The sequence below is a fragment of the Labrus mixtus genome, chromosome 21 (genome assembly GCF_963584025.1).
Source record: "Labrus mixtus chromosome 21, fLabMix1.1, whole genome shotgun sequence".
Taxonomy (NCBI): Eukaryota; Metazoa; Chordata; class Actinopteri; order Labriformes; family Labridae; genus Labrus; species Labrus mixtus.
In genome coordinates, this window is record NC_083632.1 from 22,124,941 (window position 1) to 22,143,110 (window position 18,170).

At 39.5% G+C, this 18,170-nt stretch overlaps 1 protein-coding gene across 2 annotated transcripts in view; it reads left to right on the forward strand.

Annotated features, from left to right (window-relative positions):
• itga3b (integrin, alpha 3b) overlaps positions 1–18,152 on the forward strand; it is a 33,657-nt gene extending 15,505 nt beyond the window's left edge. Inside the window, exons 2-26 of one of the 2 annotated variants that reach the window (XM_061028372.1) lie at positions 903–1,030; positions 2,260–2,342; positions 3,679–3,928; positions 4,098–4,196; positions 4,381–4,585; positions 5,010–5,203; positions 5,966–6,054; positions 6,515–6,651; positions 7,013–7,099; positions 7,191–7,258; positions 7,471–7,613; positions 7,818–7,964; positions 8,077–8,174; positions 9,168–9,336; positions 9,529–9,603; positions 9,705–9,784; positions 9,993–10,070; positions 10,185–10,287; positions 10,610–10,783; positions 13,752–13,880; positions 14,822–14,935; positions 15,648–15,746; positions 15,832–15,957; positions 16,133–16,290; positions 16,709–18,152. In XM_061028372.1, the coding sequence (XP_060884355.1) occupies positions 903–1,030; positions 2,260–2,342; positions 3,679–3,928; positions 4,098–4,196; positions 4,381–4,585; positions 5,010–5,203; positions 5,966–6,054; positions 6,515–6,651; positions 7,013–7,099; positions 7,191–7,258; positions 7,471–7,613; positions 7,818–7,964; positions 8,077–8,174; positions 9,168–9,336; positions 9,529–9,603; positions 9,705–9,784; positions 9,993–10,070; positions 10,185–10,287; positions 10,610–10,783; positions 13,752–13,880; positions 14,822–14,935; positions 15,648–15,746; positions 15,832–15,957; positions 16,133–16,243 (2,986 nt within the window). In that variant the 3' untranslated portion in view covers positions 16,244–16,290; positions 16,709–18,152. The remainder of the gene's footprint in view (positions 1–902; positions 1,031–2,259; positions 2,343–3,678; positions 3,929–4,097; positions 4,197–4,380; positions 4,586–5,009; positions 5,204–5,965; positions 6,055–6,514; positions 6,652–7,012; positions 7,100–7,190; positions 7,259–7,470; positions 7,614–7,817; positions 7,965–8,076; positions 8,175–9,167; positions 9,337–9,528; positions 9,604–9,704; positions 9,785–9,992; positions 10,071–10,184; positions 10,288–10,609; positions 10,784–13,751; positions 13,881–14,821; positions 14,936–15,647; positions 15,747–15,831; positions 15,958–16,132; positions 16,291–16,708) is intronic. The other variant, XM_061028373.1, reaches the window with a different exon arrangement.
• The last annotated feature ends 18 nt before the right edge of the window (positions 18,153–18,170 follow it).

Here is an 18,170-nt window from a genome sequence, read left to right on the forward strand (position 1 = left end):
TCCACTTCAAAGTTGTGTGGTGGGTTTAAAGGTGCTGATGTAAGGGGTGGACAAAAAGATCAGGTCTGATCACTGCAAGGCTAGTGTGTGTGTGTGTGTGTGTGTGTGTGTGTGTGTGTGTGTGTGTGTGTGTGTGTGTGTGTGTGTGTGTGTGTGTGTGTGTGTGTGCGTGTGCATGTGCGTGTGTGTGTGCGCGTGGAGAGGGGGTTGTTTGGTGTCCAGACTTGTCACAGGTCACGCTCTGACTGCTCTCTGACCCTCTGACAGCATTAGCTGCAGTTTGGTTTGCTAGTAATTAAATCTCTTGACTGCCAAAACACCATTAGACAAATACTAAATTTTAACATAGAACAATTGTATTCAGTTGCCATATGTTGTAATACTCTTTACTATGTATCAAGAAAGAAAAAAGCCTAAAATGTGTGATGGAAAAACACTTTTTGACATTTAGCTAACGTTTTTTTAGCTGCTAGCACTTCACTGTTGCTGTTTCCTTATATAGGTCAGATGTGAATTTAACTCAAATCAGATCTTTGCCACTCTAAAACGGTACAGTAAGTGCTCACAATGAAAACCTGACAGTACATTATAGGCTGTTTCTGAAGCATTTCAGATACTGCCATGGGTATCAGAACAACTCTTAACTTTTCTGTATTTAGCTCGGAAAGATTATTGTAATCCTCTTCCTTTTTATGTTGCTGTTACTGTCTCTCTGTTGTAATGTCTAACGCCATGACTGAGCTGATATAATCTTATCATCCAATCTGTCTGTGCCTTTCTTTTTGTCTGTGTGTGTGTGTGTGTGTGTGTGTGTGTGTGTGTGTGTGTGTGTGTGTGTGTCTGTGTGTGTGTGTGTGTGTGTGTGTGTGTGTGTGTGTGTGTGTGTGTGTGTGTGTCTCAAGGCTTCTCATAGGAGCGCCCAAAGAGAAAGCCAATTCTCTACAAAATGTTGATGAAACTGGGGCCGTCTACTCCTGCCCCATCACAACGGACACCACTGACTGCACCCGAATGGACCTGGTCAGCACGAGTAAGTAACACTCAAGAATGACTATAGTTTTAACATTTAAAAAGGGAATGCAGGGGTTGCAGTATTATTTGTTTCTGTGGTTATTTGTCAGTGTGAACCTGAGATACACAGTAGTAATGGAATCTGCCTCCCAGCTGACTGACTGACTGACATAGTCTACATCTATGCTAGCTGTTCTATGTGGCTTCACATATGCAGTGGTGTATTGCGCTAATGCTAATGGACTCATGCTAACATGATGAGGCAGGAATTTGTTACAATGAAAAAAAAACGTAAAACTGTGTTAAACTGAAAAGTCTTAAGTTTTGTAGATTTGTCCCAAACTAGACTGGACAAAAAACGTTTCTTGCTTTTTGTTTCCCTAAAGTTGAATTTAAAACTTTGAAGAAGAAACATTGAAGTAGCGGAAAATGAGATATCCTTTCTGGAGGTTAAAGTCCAAAAAATATTCTCCATTTCCCATGAGTCATCCATCAGTATTTTCTGTTTGTTACACCTATTAAAGGAGAATTGACCACACTTGCGTAGATAACCTTTTTTCAAACTTGTAATTGAGGAAAAAAAAATCTGCCTCCCAAAAAAAGGAATAGCCAAACCATTTGTGACTGTTTAGGGTTACTTTCTAGGACTTAATAAGGACTTAGTAATACGTTACTCCAAAGCCACAGGCAGTTTCCCTTTAACAGATAGAACTTTTGAGAACTTGTAGCTAAGAGAGCAACTTGATGCTAAGCTAGCTAGCTTCCTCTTTATTCACAAGACAAAGCATGTGTGTGAAGCATTTTCTCACTAATCCCCTGCATGTCCTATAATACACTCCACCCACACATTGAGCTCCAGGATACAAAACTCTGAAAGTGCGTCCTTCCTTAATTCAAGGTTATTAACTGATAGACTTACTGCTTACTTACCTGCAGGTGAATAGGCCCTCCGGAGGCTAAACGTAAGACCTGTAATAAAAGGATTGCTCATTACTTTTGATGTTGAGGTTGGAGTGACTATAGCTTCAGTCACAGCACATATTTGTGGTTAATATTTGTCAGGGCTTGATGCAGCCTGAATGAGGCTTTACTGTTTGGGTTTGTTTCCCTGTGACTATAATAACTACCATTTGAAATGTTTTCTTCAAATTACATTTAAATCAAAAACTTAAAATGTTGAGTATAGCGATCTTTTTCTGTAGTGCACTTCATATAGTAACCTTTTTACCCCTTACATGTAACCTACAGCAAACCCCTCTGAGATGGTGGAGGGCATGTGGCTGGGTGTGACCGTGGCGAGTCAGAGAGACCAGCCGGGGGGACGCATGCTGGTGAGATGACATTCTGTTTTACTTTATTAGTTAGTGTCACAGGTGGCCTATTATTCTTATAGTAAGACAGAGGGGATGCAGGGTGTGATGAAAACATTTTATTTCTAATGTCACAGATGACAGAGTGTGCATGTCGCAATATTTATTACTTCATACTGTAACCGTATGCTTTCATTTCAAGTCATTACACACACACACACACACACACACACACACACACACACACACACACCAGAATGACACGTGCAGGTAGGAGAAGCCATGAAGATACGGTAGATGTGTGATCATAATTGTTTGGTACATTTTATTTTTGTTTTGAGAAATTAATTCATGTATGAGGACATATTCTCTAATATTCTATGACAGGACAAATAAAAATGTCTCTCTCTCTCTCTCTCTCTCTCTCTCTCTCTCTCTCTCTCTCTTTATACATATTTCATCCAATTAATTTTTTTTATTAATTGCACTAACGCAATATGAAGAAGATTTTTTATTTGATCTATATATTTTTCTATATCTTTCCAATTATTTCGGTTATTTTATGCTGAAATTTGCATTGTTGTACCTGGTTGCAGATTTTTTTAAAAGCTTGCAAAAGCAGAAAAAAGCCTCATCTTATGCCTGTGCCCATGCAACTTGCATTCATATAAAAATATTTTAAGGGCACTGATGGCTCAGCGGCCAAGTTGCGCACCCCATGTACAGAGACTTGCAGCTGCCATGAGCTTGAATCTGACATTAGCCATAGCTGCATGTCATCTCCCACTCTTGCTCCCAACCGTTCCTGTCCGTATTCAGCTGTCCTATACAATATAAGTAGAATATACCATTAAAATAACTTTAACTGGGGTGCTGGTGGCACAGTGGTTAGTGCACACGCCCCATGTATGGAGGCTGTAGTCCTCCAAGCAGGCGGCCAGGGTTCAAATCCGACCTGTGGCTCTTTTCCCGCATGTCATTCCACTCTCTCTCTCCCTGATTTCCGACTCTATCCACTGTCCTATCTCTACAATAAAGGCACAAAATGCCCAAAAGTAAATCATAAAAAAAAAAAAATTATTACTTTAATTGTGTTATACAGGAAGTGGCTATACTACTGTATGTCTACTAAGTGTTTTGCTATCTTAGCACTTTAAATGGCCTTGTTGCTGCAGTGTGCCATGTCAAGTGGAAAGAGGCACATATTTTTAATTCATAGTTGCTCTGTTTTAATCTCAGTTTGAATATATGTTTTGAATATATGTTTTTGATGAGCACATATTTTTGACACCTTGTTTTTTAGACCAATCATACTATCCATGACATCTTTGAATAAACTCTCTTCTCTGCTCTCCAGGCATGCGGGCATCGCTATGTAAAGATCGTCCTGAGCGGCAGAGAGGAGCAGCGGCGCATGATTGGAAAGTGCTACGTCAGGAGTAACGACCTGACGTTTGACCCCAACGACGAATGGCAAACTTACAGTTATGAGGTCTGCAACCCTGGCTTCGACCTGGAGCTGGAGGGGATGTGCAATATGGGCATCTCAGGAGGCATGACGGAGAGTGATGTCTACATCGGAGCTACGGGCAGCTACTTATGGCAAGGTGGGCACTGAAGGGTTTATGCTGGCTAAAAATCTATTGATTTTCATTTGAAGCAGAAATGAAACTGCGAGTCTCCTTAATGCTATTCGAACAGTGGGATTTTTTCTGTCTGAGAAACTTGTACGTGAAGGAGATGTGACGTTGTTATCTAATTCATCTTTTTATAAAGGAAATGTTCATGTAGCATGGAGGGATCCAGATCCAGCGAATGCCTGGGACTCTGCAGTCAAAGACTTTGGACAGTTAAATAGACGATACAGTTATATGGGTAAATATAAAGAGGTTTTTTTTGCATTATCATTGAAAAATCACTGAGGAACCAGAACAATTTAAATGATGTTTAGAAAAAGTGTCAAATTAAATTCCATCTGTGGTATCTCAAAGTTTTTTGTGTTAAATTTAAGAATGTACCATGACAATTTAACAACAACTCTGAATATTATCTCCTACAGGTTATTCAGTTGTAGAGGAGAAAAAGCTACTGAGTCATGACGATTACACAGTGGTTACAGGGTCTCCCAGGGATGAATCCAAGGGCTCTGTAGTGTTCGGGGAAAAAACTGACAATAGCATCAAGCCGGTGCTCATCATCCCGGGGGAACAAGTGGGCTCATACTTTGGGAGCAGCCTGGCTGTCACAGACCTCAACAATGACGAGTACGTTTGTGCACATCACAGTGAAAACTCATTATTTAACTTTTTCTTTTCTTATACTATGAGACCCTAGAAGATGCACTTGATTAGACTAATAGTAGGTTTCACAGAGACAAGGATTACATTTAGGAAGTATAACAAAGAAACGGGAGAGTAGAAGTGTTTTGTTCACATGTGTCAGTGGATTGTCTGTATCTGTTTCTTGTGCTTTGAGCTGCCTCACGCTTCAATGCTCTGTAATGCTATGTAGAGAATGCATGACATTGATGTATACACGAGCTCGGATGAAAACCTGTCCTTTCAGCAGCAGAGATAAGGTGTTCGCGATGACATCATGGTGAAATCATGTGTCTCCTTTAAAGCACCAGTGAACCCTTGTAGGATCTTAAAGACTTGTGTGTGCATGCATGTGTTTTTCCCTTTGCAGCTGGAATGACCTGATCGTTGGTGCCCCATTTTACTTTGACCGGATGAAGCATCAAGGAGGAGCTGTGTACATCTTCATGAATGAAAATGGATCTTTCCAGAAGACTGCCTCAGTGGTGCTGAAGGGTCAAACAGGTTCTGCATTTGGTTTTTCAGTGGCTGCCATTGGTGACGTCAACCAAGACGGATTCCAAGGTAAGTCTCTGAACACAAAGGCAAATCAAGTGCAAACCTTGTGTAAAAGTATAACCTTGTGTGCCAACACTACATTTGTTAAACCAACAAAAAAAAATATTTCTAAGAAATAATATTTATATTTATTTTAGATTTTTGATGTTTTCACTTCCGTGTTTGTGAAACACGTTGTAACTGGGTGTTTTAAAAGTGCTATACATTCAAAGTTGTATGGGAAATGGTTATGTGGGAACTTATGGTTATTAGTTATTGTATAAACTATGTACATGCCTTTATATTATCAAGTTGTTTTCTGTAGTCTAGCTGTTGTAGAAAGGAAGCGGTGGGTTCCTCTTTTTAAACTCTATGTGATTGTTTTGAATGCACTGTTGAAGGACACAAAATATGCTATGTTGTATTGTGAATTATTAGGGTTGAAGGTTGAATAAAATATGCTAATATTGGATATGTAGAGGGTCAAAAAGCTCCAGCAACACTTGTCGTTTACAGAACAACTAAATTAGACCATGGAGAAGTCTAATGAAGTTGTTCTTTAAACAACAAGAGTTGCATGAGCTTTTTTGACCTCTTCAAACTTTTTTCATTCTCCATGCACCTTGGAAGTTGGTGAAGTTGTTGCCAGAAACTTTACTCTGCCTCTACAATGTTGGACATGTACAAATCATTAACTAGTGCTATGCTGCCATCTAGAGGTAGACGTTTTTTGCAGCATGCCCTCTCATGTTGCCTTTATTTTTTTCACTCTACTGTTCACGTGTGCAGACCTTGCTATTGGAGCTCCGTTCCACGACACAGGAAAGGTCTACATATGGATGGGAAGCAAAAAGGGAATCTCAGAAGAGCCAAGCCAGGTAACATCTTTATTTTTTATCTTAACAAAATAAAAATTGAAAATTTGGCTTTGTTGAGATTTTTTTTTGACCATATTAAGTCAAAATAATGAGATAATAAGGTCATAATAATGAGATAAAAAGTCGAAATAAAGAGATAAAAAGTTGAAATTATGAGGTAAAGATCAAAATTTTCTCTTTGTTTATTGTGTCCCTTGCTCAAGTGGTTTATTCCGTGCTCCAGGGGCCTGTATGTACATTCATGTAGTCTTGAATGTAACCGAGATGCATCCTTGAATGTCATAATTATGACTTTATTATGTCATAATTTCGAATTATCTCATAAAAAATCTCAACAAAGCCAAGTTTTCATTTTTATATTTTTAACTGGCGGAAATAGGCTTCCATACAATCTTCATCTTATAGTGACTGCCCAGGTTTGTTATGTTGATCTCCCGTGTGCCATTGCTGCCCCCTGCAGGTGATTGAGGGTAAATCTGTTGGGAACGGAGGATTTAAGACCTTCGGCTACTCCCTCAATGGAGGGATGGACATGGATGACAATAGTTATCCTGACATCTTAGTCGGCTCACTGGACGACCGCATAGCCCTGCTCAGGTCAGCATAAAACTCTGCATTGTTGGGTGAAGACTTTTCCTCTTTGTTTTTGTTTGTTTTGCTTAAATTAAAAGTTACAACCAGTGCAAGTTGTGAAAATAGTCTTACAATCATTTTTGATGTTTACATTTTACTTCAAATGTTTCATTCATGCTTATGCAGTTTTCTATAACTTAGTTCTTAAGATTACAATGTTGTGTACTGAGACAAGTTTTCATCTTATCCACTGTGTTATAGAAGAAAGGATGGATGATGTTTTTGTACTAATTGCTGATGTCTCGTTGTAAAAAGTAGTTGTGGGACCTGTTTTTATCAGATGTAACCTTTTTAAAACCTGATTTCTCTTTCCATTTCTTTTTAGGGCTCGCCCAGTCATCCACTTAACTAGGGACTTCACTGTCGAGCCAAAGATTGTGGACCCCAATCAGTGTCCAAGAAGCAAACCATGGTGAGATGTCTTCCTCAGAATATCACATTCAGAAACTGCCATTTTCAGTTTTGTTTAGAAAAAAATACTTATTTTTCTTTGTGTTTTACAGCATCACAGTGACTCTGTGTATGTCTTTCACTTTGAGCAATGGAAACAAAGACTTCAAGAAAAACTTAAGTAGGACATATCTCCTTACTTCAAGAATTGATTTTTATTTTCATTTTAAAGGCATACCATGTCGTGTGTTTTTCAGCAAGAGTTTAAAAGCTGCAGAGCGCTGATTTTCTTCTGTGGAATTCTTGCACGGTCTATAACTGTTTTACTTTTAACTAAGTGCATGATCTCCCTGCAGTGCTTATAATAAGCTGTATGTGTTTTACTTTGTTAAGAGGTGAGGTACACAGTGGAGGCCGACGTGGAGAGAAGAAGTCCTCGCGTTAGTTTTGTGAACAACGACGGTGACACATATACAGATACACTGAGTGTGCCATCTTCAAAATCTAAGTGTCAGACGCTGAGCCTGTTCGTAGAGGTAAGGAGTCATATTACTATACCTTCTTGTGTGTGTGTGTGTGTGTGTGTGTGTGTGTGTGTGTGTGTGTGTGTGTGTTTGTGTGTTCTTGACAAACAAAATAATATTCCTTATGCATTCTTAATGGGGGATTTATTTACAGCTATAGATATTTAAAAAAAATTATTGTAAAGACTAATATAAGATTCTTGGATGACTCTACAGGCACCTGTGAGGGACAAACTTGAGCCAGTGGTATTTTCCCTCAACATGTCCTTGCATGAACAAAAACCAAAATCCACATCTTCCCTTGAGAACCTGGACTCCTTCCCAGCCCTAAGCCAGGAGCAGAAATTTTCTCAAAGAACGGAGGTATGTAGCTGTGCATAGTCTATATTCATAGGCTAACTATTGATAGCAAATATATGTATGACAGTTTGTAGTGAAAAGTATCATGTAATATTACGTTTCCAATTTCTCGCAGATTCACTTTCAGAAGGAGTGTGGCTCAGACAACCAGTGCAGCAGTAATCTACAACTGAAGGCCCAGTTTGTTGACAATGATGACAAGCCTTACCCCAGGTGAACTAAGTTCTCTTAATATTGAATTGATCTTTGCCCTGTAAGGTATTTAAACTGGCACTGAAGAACACTTTTAAATGAATGTCAGAAATATCTGATTTAAACAAGAAAAGTTCAACATTTTGGGAAATGTTTGTGTTCCAGCCAAAAGTTTTTTCTGGAAAATGTAGATCACACTCTCATTTCTTTGAATTAAATATTAAACTAGCTTCAGGGTAGCCTAGCTTAGCAGAAAGATTTAAAACCTCTGGAAACAGCTAGCCAGCTCTGTTTACCACACAGCATACTTTTTGACAGAGCTTGGCATCCTGTTTTCTTATTTTAATTTTTTTCAAGCTAACCGGATTGTTTACTGGTTGTAGCTTCATATTACCATTCAGACGTGAATGTTATTAACTGTCATCTGTCTGTCACCATGCAAAACTTTAACTAAGTATATTTGAGTAAACATGTCTCTACATTTCCTATTTCTAAAATGCTAACCTTACCTGTTAGCTTCATATTCAGCATACTGTCTCAAGTATGGTTTAATAACTATAACTAACTGGCTCCATTTGCCTGAGGACTGGCTACATGTCATTTGTTTTACATATTGTGAAATAAGTCCTAACATTTCTGACCTGTCAGGCTACATTTTCCCCTTATCTTAATGCTAAGCTAAGCTACTGTATCCCAGCTGTAGCTTCATACGTAGCGTACAGACATGAGAGGTGTTTGGTTTTGCATCTTAGTCTTTGCTAAGCAGTAAAAAAATGTCAAACTATTCCTTCAATACTGATATATAAAGTGTATTTTTGTAAGTTTTCATATTAATGTGTTACAACTGCAAATGTTTATCTTTTAGCATTAGCACGATGTCAAGCTTATATACTGAAACCAATGCAAATCCTTTTTTTAGTTTTAGCCAAGAAAATAAACGAGAATAAATAAGTTTGATAAAGATAAAGATAAAAAAGAATATATGGATAAATAACACATCTCGTCCATGTTTAGGCAGGGTAAATTACAGGTCCTTCAGTTTGATAGCAGCATAAAGATAATAAGACTGATGGTGGAAGTGTCCAACACTCCTGACGGAGGGAGGCTGGCTGAAGACGCACACCAGGCCATGATCAAAATCACCATCCCTGACGCACTCAGCTACTCAGGCGTCAGGTCTCCGGTACGTCCAGTAGAGGGCAGCAAATTACTGAGAATTGCTTTTTTTCACAAGTTGTCTTGCTTGGTGTTCAATCACAACTGCTTAAGAACTGTTATATTTTTTATTTTTCCCATTTACATATTTAGCTTTACATCCTTTGTTTTTCTTTCCCTCCACTCGTCCTTTTGTCTTTTTGCTGATTATGTGTTTTAGGAAATTGATGTACAATGTACTTTGGAAGGCACAGTTATTTGTGAGCTGGGGAATCCACTTAAAGGCAATGAAAAGGTAATTCAGGACACTTTATTTAAGTGGATTTTACCCCACAGGTCTTGGGCTTTTTTTTCCTCTTCTGAGATGTGTTTGACACTTTCCATCCTTTCAATCAGGTGTCACTCGTCCTCAAGTTTGAGACGTCAGGGATCAATCTGTATACACAGGAGATTGAGTCCCAGCTGCTTCTGTCCACGTAAGAGCTTAATACAGAAACATCAAAGTTATAATTTCACAATTAAAAGCCTGTGTGGCATATATAGCACAAAAGATGTCCCTGTAGGTAATGCTTACATTTGGTTTACAAGTTAAAGTTGCATTTTAATTGAGTTTTCATAAATGCTCTAACATAATTACAAAACAGCATACTGACACACATGTTGTAATATGTGTTGTTTCTACAGCCTCAGTCAACAGAGTGACCTGAAACCTGTGCCTGTAGGCCTGCTGATTGAAAACACCATCATCCCCTCCTTCTCCATGTGAGTCCATTATCTAACATATCCTGACCCACTGTACATACAGTAAAGAGGACAGAAATGTAATTTATGCCACCATTGTTAATGTCACATCCCGTTATCCGTCACCCTGACCAGAGTGAGATCTGTGGTGCAATCAGAGTTCGGCGGCACAGTGATGGGCGAGTCAGCCATGGTCAACACCAGTGACGTGGGCAGTCTGGTGGAGTTCACCTTTGACGTGAGTCACCTTCACCACTCCGACTACATTAGACCTCCAGGATTGTATATGGCATCTATAATATGTGTGGTGCTCACCCACATTTCCTTCACCACACCCTGTGTTTGAAGCCAAACTTTTTTTTCCTTCAGTTAGTTTAATATTGCGGGGGAAGGGACTGTTATGTGTGCCATGGTTTGTGGTGTATGCAAGACCAGGGGTGGATGCTATTTACGAAATACTGAGGCACAGACAAAGTGCTGACTGTTTTTTGTTTTTTTAACCATATTGTTTTTATCACACCATTTATTTAATTTCTTGTTTCTTCTTTTTTTACCACCAGGTGAACATGATGGGCCAGCGCCTGGGAGACATGGGGACCCTGGCAGTGGAGTTTGAGTGGCCCATAGAAGTCACCAACGGGAAGTGGCTGCTGTACCTGACCAAGATTGTTGTCAAAGGGGAATCGGAGGTGGAATGTAACCCTCCAGAAGTCGTAAACCCGCTTAATCTAACTGTAAGGCTCTTGCTCTCTTTTTTTAGACTTTGGTTTCTACAAAAGCCAGTTGAAATATAAGCTTTAAAATGAGCCTCTTTCCCCCAAATGGACAAATGTATGATCAGATACACCCTGAAACAGCAGAACTGTTACCTGTGAGGCCAAAATAGACAAAAAGATGCTGAAAGTGAACTTAGTTATAAAAAAAACAGAAGCAATACCAGTGATTCAGCCAGTGAAGAACCACATGAAAACATCCTGTATTTATATTCAGCCTTTGACCTTTGATACATGTCATGCCTTCTCATCTAATCTTTCCTATCTCTTTGTACTGTCAACAATGCAAAGATTTTTCTGTTCTCTTATTATTTATTCAGCCCACACACATACGCACATCAGAAAATGTCCCATTACTGTCTGAAAAGCCAAAATGAGGTTCCATAAAGAGAGGGTAACAGGCTTTCATGTAAAGACCTCTAGCCAAAAAAACATACACAGTGGTTTTATATCCATGCTAGTGACTCTGCGAGGCTACAGAAGGACAATGAGCTAAACTGCTAATGCCAGAATGCTACAATTCTTGCAATGATGTACACATGGTTTAACCCTCTAGAATCATTATGGACATTTTTGTTCATTTGGTCAAATGTTTCCTCTTCATCTGGCCATCATTTTGTCTGTGTTAGTGCATATGGAACCATTTTTTGTAAGAAAGTCTCCTGACAAATTTTGGAATGCACATTTTAATTTTTTAATAGATCAATAGAACATTGAGAAACATGTTTACTACCCTCTTAAGTCACTAAGGACAAAAATGTCCACTTACAAAAAACTGCTATAAAAATAGAACAGATTCATATTTTTGACTTTAGCCCTGCTCAAAACGATCAAATATTGAATAATTATCAGGAATGTAACTCTTTAAATGGCAGAATCATGTCACCAAACTGGCATTTAAAGGGTTAAATTCCTGATAATTATTCAATATTTTATATTTTTGAGCAGGGCTGGAGTTGTTTAAGACATTTATGCAAAAAAAGTAAAACTTTTTTTGTGTTTTTTTCTTAAATAACAACAGTGACATCAAGTAATCAAACTGGCATTTAAAGGGTTAAATTCCTAAAAAATGAATGGATGTTTGGTAGTTTTGAGCAGGGCTGGAGTTGTTTAAGAGATGTATGCAGAAAAAAGTAGAAAAAAATATCAATCTGTTCGGGTAGTAAATTAAACTGATGCCTGAGGATTAAACATTCCCTTATTTCCCAGAAAGCGTATTTGCTTGCAGTGATAAACATGATGATAACATTAGGGTAACATTTGGGAATAGTTGGACAAATAACACTTTCTAACCTAAACGACAGACCAACTGACAGAGACAACAGGCTATTGCAAACTTGAACTTGAATACTAATGCCTGTATGCTAACATGCCTGCAAATAACTAACCAAAGAAAGAGTCAAATTGAAATGCTAATGCATGAATGCTAACATGCTAACACAAAAGAAATGTGCGGTGGTAACATTTGCCAATTTGCACTTAGAAGGAAAAACCGTTGAGGTTAAAAGGTTAAGAGGATTTGAATGTCAGGTTTCCAGCAAAGTATGAAACAAATACATTATTAACACACTGACAGACCAACTGAACAGAAATGCCATCAATTTAAAAGCCGCAAACAAAATGTTCAAACAAATGTAAACATAACTGACAGACTGACTTACACACTGACGATTGAAACCTCTGAATTAAACGTTAATGCTAGCATGCTAATAGCTTACTAGCACTTCAAATGAAGAAATGCTGAGACATTTTGAGACATTACTATTTCAAATTGCGTTTCTCATGTCAGGACATTGTGACAGTAACTCACAGCTCAATATTCACACTTAAATGTAATATGGTAAATGGACTTGAGCTTATATAGCGCTTTTCTAGTCTTCCAACTACTCAAAGTGCTTTTACACTGCATGTCACACCCACCCATTCACACACTGATGGTAGTGATCACTATGTAGTATCATCCATCAGAAGTAACTAATCACATTCATACACCACCACTGAAGCAGCGGGAGCAATTTGGGGTTAAGTGTCTTGCCCATGGACACATCGGACATTTGGCCAGCTGGGGATCGAACCCTCGACCTTCTGGTTGAGAGGTGACGACTCTACCAATTGAGCCAGAGCTGCCCCTGTGTATAAATCAAGTATATCCTCTGAAAATAACTCTGTGAGTCATGACTGTCTACAATGGGTGTAACAACCGAGTCCCACTGTCTGTGATGCTTTCAGAGTTTTCAGAGTCCTATCTTCACTTTGTTTACATCGCCCGGACGGCCGGCTGACTCCTCCCCTCGTGTATAAAAGTTGTTTAACTGAGGGACTAGAGAAAAGAAGAATAACATACTGTACTCACTGCTTAACTGTGTTTCTAGATCACGCTCATTTCAGGTAAATTTACATGCAGTGTGAAGATATGAGCATAATAAAGATCACTAGCATTAGCATGCTAACACAACAATGCAGCGTGAGTTGTTTTGGTTTCATGCTGGTGCTCAAGGGCGACATCTACTGGATCAAAACATCACATATAAAGCCTTTAACTTTGTGTGTTTTCCCTTGTTAAATGTATTGTAATTCCTCCTGACACGAGAGGGAAGTGAAGCTGTCTGAGAAGTATGAGTAACTGTCAGTGGCAGAAAAAGATGTGTGAAAATCGTCTCAAAGCCAAACCACAGCTGTTCAGAAATACACTTACTTGGAAAAAACATCCATGATGTAGCCACACTCTAACCTCACAGAGCTCGAAATAGAAAAGTCACAATGCGTGCGATCTCGATTTAGACGGTAGAAATGAATGAAACTGCTATTCTGAGAAGAATTTGGTAATGTCTTTATCAAAACCAGTAATTACCACGAGCCCTCTGATGTCATGTCTCTGTCTCCTTCGCTTCCTTCTTTCATCCTCCCTTCTCTCTTTCTTGTCTTCCAGTTGTCAGAAAGGGAACGAAGGCGTATTAAACGGCAGATTGTGGTGGATGATGATTCAACGCAGCCGCATATTACAGAGCCACAGGCAGCCATCACACTACTCAGTCCTCGCAAAGAGACCTACCTGTTGGTAAGAAAAACTGTGTCAGAAGACCATCTGAGTTTGTTTTCAACATATTTTTATTAAAGTAAGTTCAAGACATACAGTGCAATTGGGATGCAGTCAACATTTTTCTTTTTTTCCCCAGAAACATTCAAAAACCCAGTATCACTTCTCCCTATAAACAACCCTCCCAGTCCAACAAATAGACCTCTTAGTTCAAAGACAAGAATAAAAGTGCAAGAGTGGGAAACTCACAAAAAATAAAATACAATAACTAAATAAAAATAAATAGATAAGCGTGAAAAAATAAAAGTACATTTGAGAAGAGTAGTATCAAAAAAATAATAATAATAATAATACAAAATGACTAGACAAACGAGGGGGGCTGGACAGGCACGAGAGGAAAGGATCGGTATCGGCAGGCGATGGTGTACTACTATAACACCTTGTCAGGTGAAAGTTTCTCAAAATATTGAAGCAGAGGTCTCCAGTGAATCAGAGCACCCTCTAAGAGAGAGACCATCTGAGTTTTGATGAGCGTATTCATATATCTGTACTATGTAGCACAGTAATAAATGAAGCAATTGCAGAGACTTTTTACTCCGAATCACAAATGTCAGCCTGCTGTTTGAGCCAATAGAAAAGTAAAAGGATGACAAGGGACAGAAAGATTCATCTTCTGGGGATGGTGTATATCTGTTCCACATGTCAGGGTCTGCTTTTTCAGATCTGCTTAGATATTATAGGCGGTAAGATCATTAATGACCCACACAGTCATCTCTACCAATAGTGTGGCCTGAACCAGTTTGCAACAACCTACTTTAACTCAGAATAAAACATTCTGAATGTGTGAGGCAGTGAATCTTCAGCTTTACTTTAAACTGTCTTTGTTTGGAGCCCTACACTCTCACCATATGCAGGCGGTGATGACACATTTTGCAAACCTTCTTTCTCCCTGTGTGTTGTAGGAATGCTCAATGGGAACAGCCAGATGTCTGACATTCACCTGTCCTCTGCTCAACATGACAGACTCAACGAAGATCTATGTCCGCTCCCGTTTGTGGAACGGCACTATGTTGGAGGTCAGCAAAGCAGCAACGAACACACACATGAACATGTGATTTTTTCACACTTAAATGTAATATAAATCAAGAACATCCTCTGAAAATAACTCTATGAGTCATGACTGTCTACAATGGGTGTAACACCTGAGTCCCACTGTCTGTGATGTTTTCAGAGTTTTCAGAGTCCTATCTTCACTTTGTTTACATCGCCCGGACGGCCGGCTGACTCCTCCCCTCGTGTATAAAAGTTGTTTAATTGAGGGACTAGAGAAAAGAAGAATAACATACTGTACTCACTGCTTAACTGTGTTTCTAGATCACGCTCATTTCAGGTAAATTTACATGCAGTGTGAAGATATGAGCATAATAAAGATCGCTAGCATTAGCATGCTAACACAACAATGCACCACGAGTTGTTTTGGTTTCATGCTGGTGCTCAAGGGCGACATCTACTGGATCAAAAAATCACATATAAAGCCTTTAAAGTAAACATGTCAAATAAAACAAATACACTTGACAGCATACACTCAATGCTTAGTTTTGTCAAGATTTGTACATGATATTCCTAAGTAGTGTCATACTTAACGATAGCATTTTGTCTCACATGTCTGTAGCTTGAATGTGGCCTCAGAGATACAAACGCAGGGCTGACATTTTTTGTCTTGCGAGTAAGCTAATACAGTTTTTTGTTTAATCCTGAAAATGTTTTGCGTGTGTGTATGTACTACAGGACTATCCCAATGCTCTGAGAGTGACGGTCAGAGGTCAAGCCACACTGAAGCTCATCACAGAAAAACCCACCCTAAGGATGGACAGTCAGACCAACGTGGTACATGATCATGACAATAATAAGGACAGAGATAAGTATAATCATGATGAAGAGGCTTTGACTAAACTGTGTGCATCTGTTGTAGTTTTCAGTAGAAATAGAACCTGTGGAGGGGGTGGAGGTGCCGTACGAGCTCCCACTATGGATCATTATCTCGGCAGCTGTGGCGGGAATTCTACTACTGGGAATAATCATTATTATACTGTGGAAGGTGAGACTGTCAATCATCACAGTACTGATTGCACAGACTGAAAACGGAATCTCGCCACATGTTTTTTTTATTTTCTTTATCACCCACACCAACCTCATTATCGCACCATCAGTCTTACCTTTGACTCACCCTCCTTCCTCCATGCACCCTCCTTCCTCCTTCCTCCTCCTCGCAGTGTGGCTTCTTCCAGCGTGCCAGCAGGAGGGAGATGTATGAGGCCAAGGCCCAGAAGGCTGAGATGAAGATCCAGCCCTCTGAGACAGAGAGGCTGACTGACGACTACTGAGGCCCCCCGTGGGTCCCCCCTACAGCACACACCAGTAGGGCTGATGGGTAAAAAACACCCCTTCAAGTGGACTCTCTTTAATTACAGCGCTCAGCTTGGGGGTGTAATTCAACCTGTTGAACACTTCTTCTCTTTTATGTCTGCTCTCATACCTAACACTGCTTCTTTCCCTGTTTCAGGCTAACAGGCTAACATGCATAGCATTTCTGATCTTTCTATAGTGTGGGTTTCTCTTCTACTTTACTTGATTTTCCTCCTCCTAAATCTTCCTCTCCATCAGTCATAAATCTCAGCTCTTCTCCCGTTTGAGAGTGTATCTTCTGTAATGTCGCCTCGTTCTCTGCTCTCTCTCGCTCTCTCTCTCTCTCTCTCTCGCTCTCTCTCTCTCTCTCTCTCTCGCTCTCTCTCTCTCTCCCTCTCTCTCTCTCTCTGTCTCTCTCTCTGTCTCTCTCTCTCTTTCCCTAGCTTGGATTCTTCAAGCGAGCCATCTACTACCGGATAATGCCAAAGCACCGCGGGGTGAGAATTTGCAAGGCTGAGCGCTACCAGCTCAATCTGGGATTCCAGCCTGAGGAGCCGCAGAAAAAGTATTGGATCACCAACTGGACAGAGATGCAGCGTTACTACTACTGAGGCCTTTACTGTGGACCGTTAACTGTCACGCTGGTTTGACGCGGGCCAAACACAGAACATTGAGGTCTGTTGGGGCCACATGGACTGCAGTGCATGAACCAACTCTGGATAGAGAATTTTTTTCTTTTTTTTTTTTACTATTAGTAGATTTCACCAACTTTTTCAGTGCAATACACTAAACATTTGCTTCAGAGATTGTAATTTGTAAAGTATTTTTAATGAACGCAGTCTTGTACAGTGGACCTGGGTTGCCTTAAAGACTAAAAGTTTTCTATCATGTTGCAGGCTTTTTATGTACCAAACTTTGTGTTTGTTTTTCCGAGTCCTCTGAGCAGAGTTGAGGTTTCTTTTTTTCCTCCATTTTCCTCTCTAATCAGAGAAAATGAGTCTTTTGTTACATTCCGTCATTGTGTATGTCTTGCCTTTCCTGTCCCCAGGCATCACTTTGTGGTCAGTGGTTGAAGTCTGTGTGAGGATTTTAGACCTACATCAGTCGCATTCAGGCTGCTTAGAATATGAGCAGCATCCATGGATGAACGAGCATCTTTATGTGAATGTCCATGGTATTGCACGGAGCTAGAAAAGGGACTTTGCATTTTTCACTATTTCCCTGATTTATGGGAATAAACACAAAGAGGTACAAAGAATAAAAAAGGTACTCATTGTTAAATGCTACATTTATTTAAGCCCCCTGCATTAAGATGAAAAGCAATAGCTTCTTTTCCACATGTAGAATTAGCTAACATGTCGATGAGGTACTGGGAGCACACTTCTTATTTATTACACTGTCATGTTTTATTACTGTAAAGAAACCATCTGGATATGTGTAAAAATATCAAATACAGGGAGTCACAACACTGGAGTAGAAAATACATGATACGTTTGTCTACACTATAGAAATGGACTTACAATGTAATTGTAAATATTGATATTTAGATTTGGCTCTTTAAATGACTTCTTATGTGATTTGTTGTTTAACTGTCCTGCAGCTTTTTATTTTTCATATGACACAGTTAGCCGACACTTGGATTGTTTCCAAGCACTCGTGGCCCTGCAGCTCTGAAACTAGACTGGACCAGGAGACAGTCTCTGATGGGACCACTGCACTCTGTGTTACCTAAGAGGCCAAAGGTTGTGACTGCGGCTCCTACAGAGACTCTGTAGACTCAGCGTGAAGAGGGGAAGGGGCTGAAGCTGATGCACACACTGTTTTCTGTGGTGGCTTTGTTCTTTACTGTGCAGTTTTCATTTGTTATTAAATAGTTTTTTAACAATCTTTGCAGTTGAATTGCTA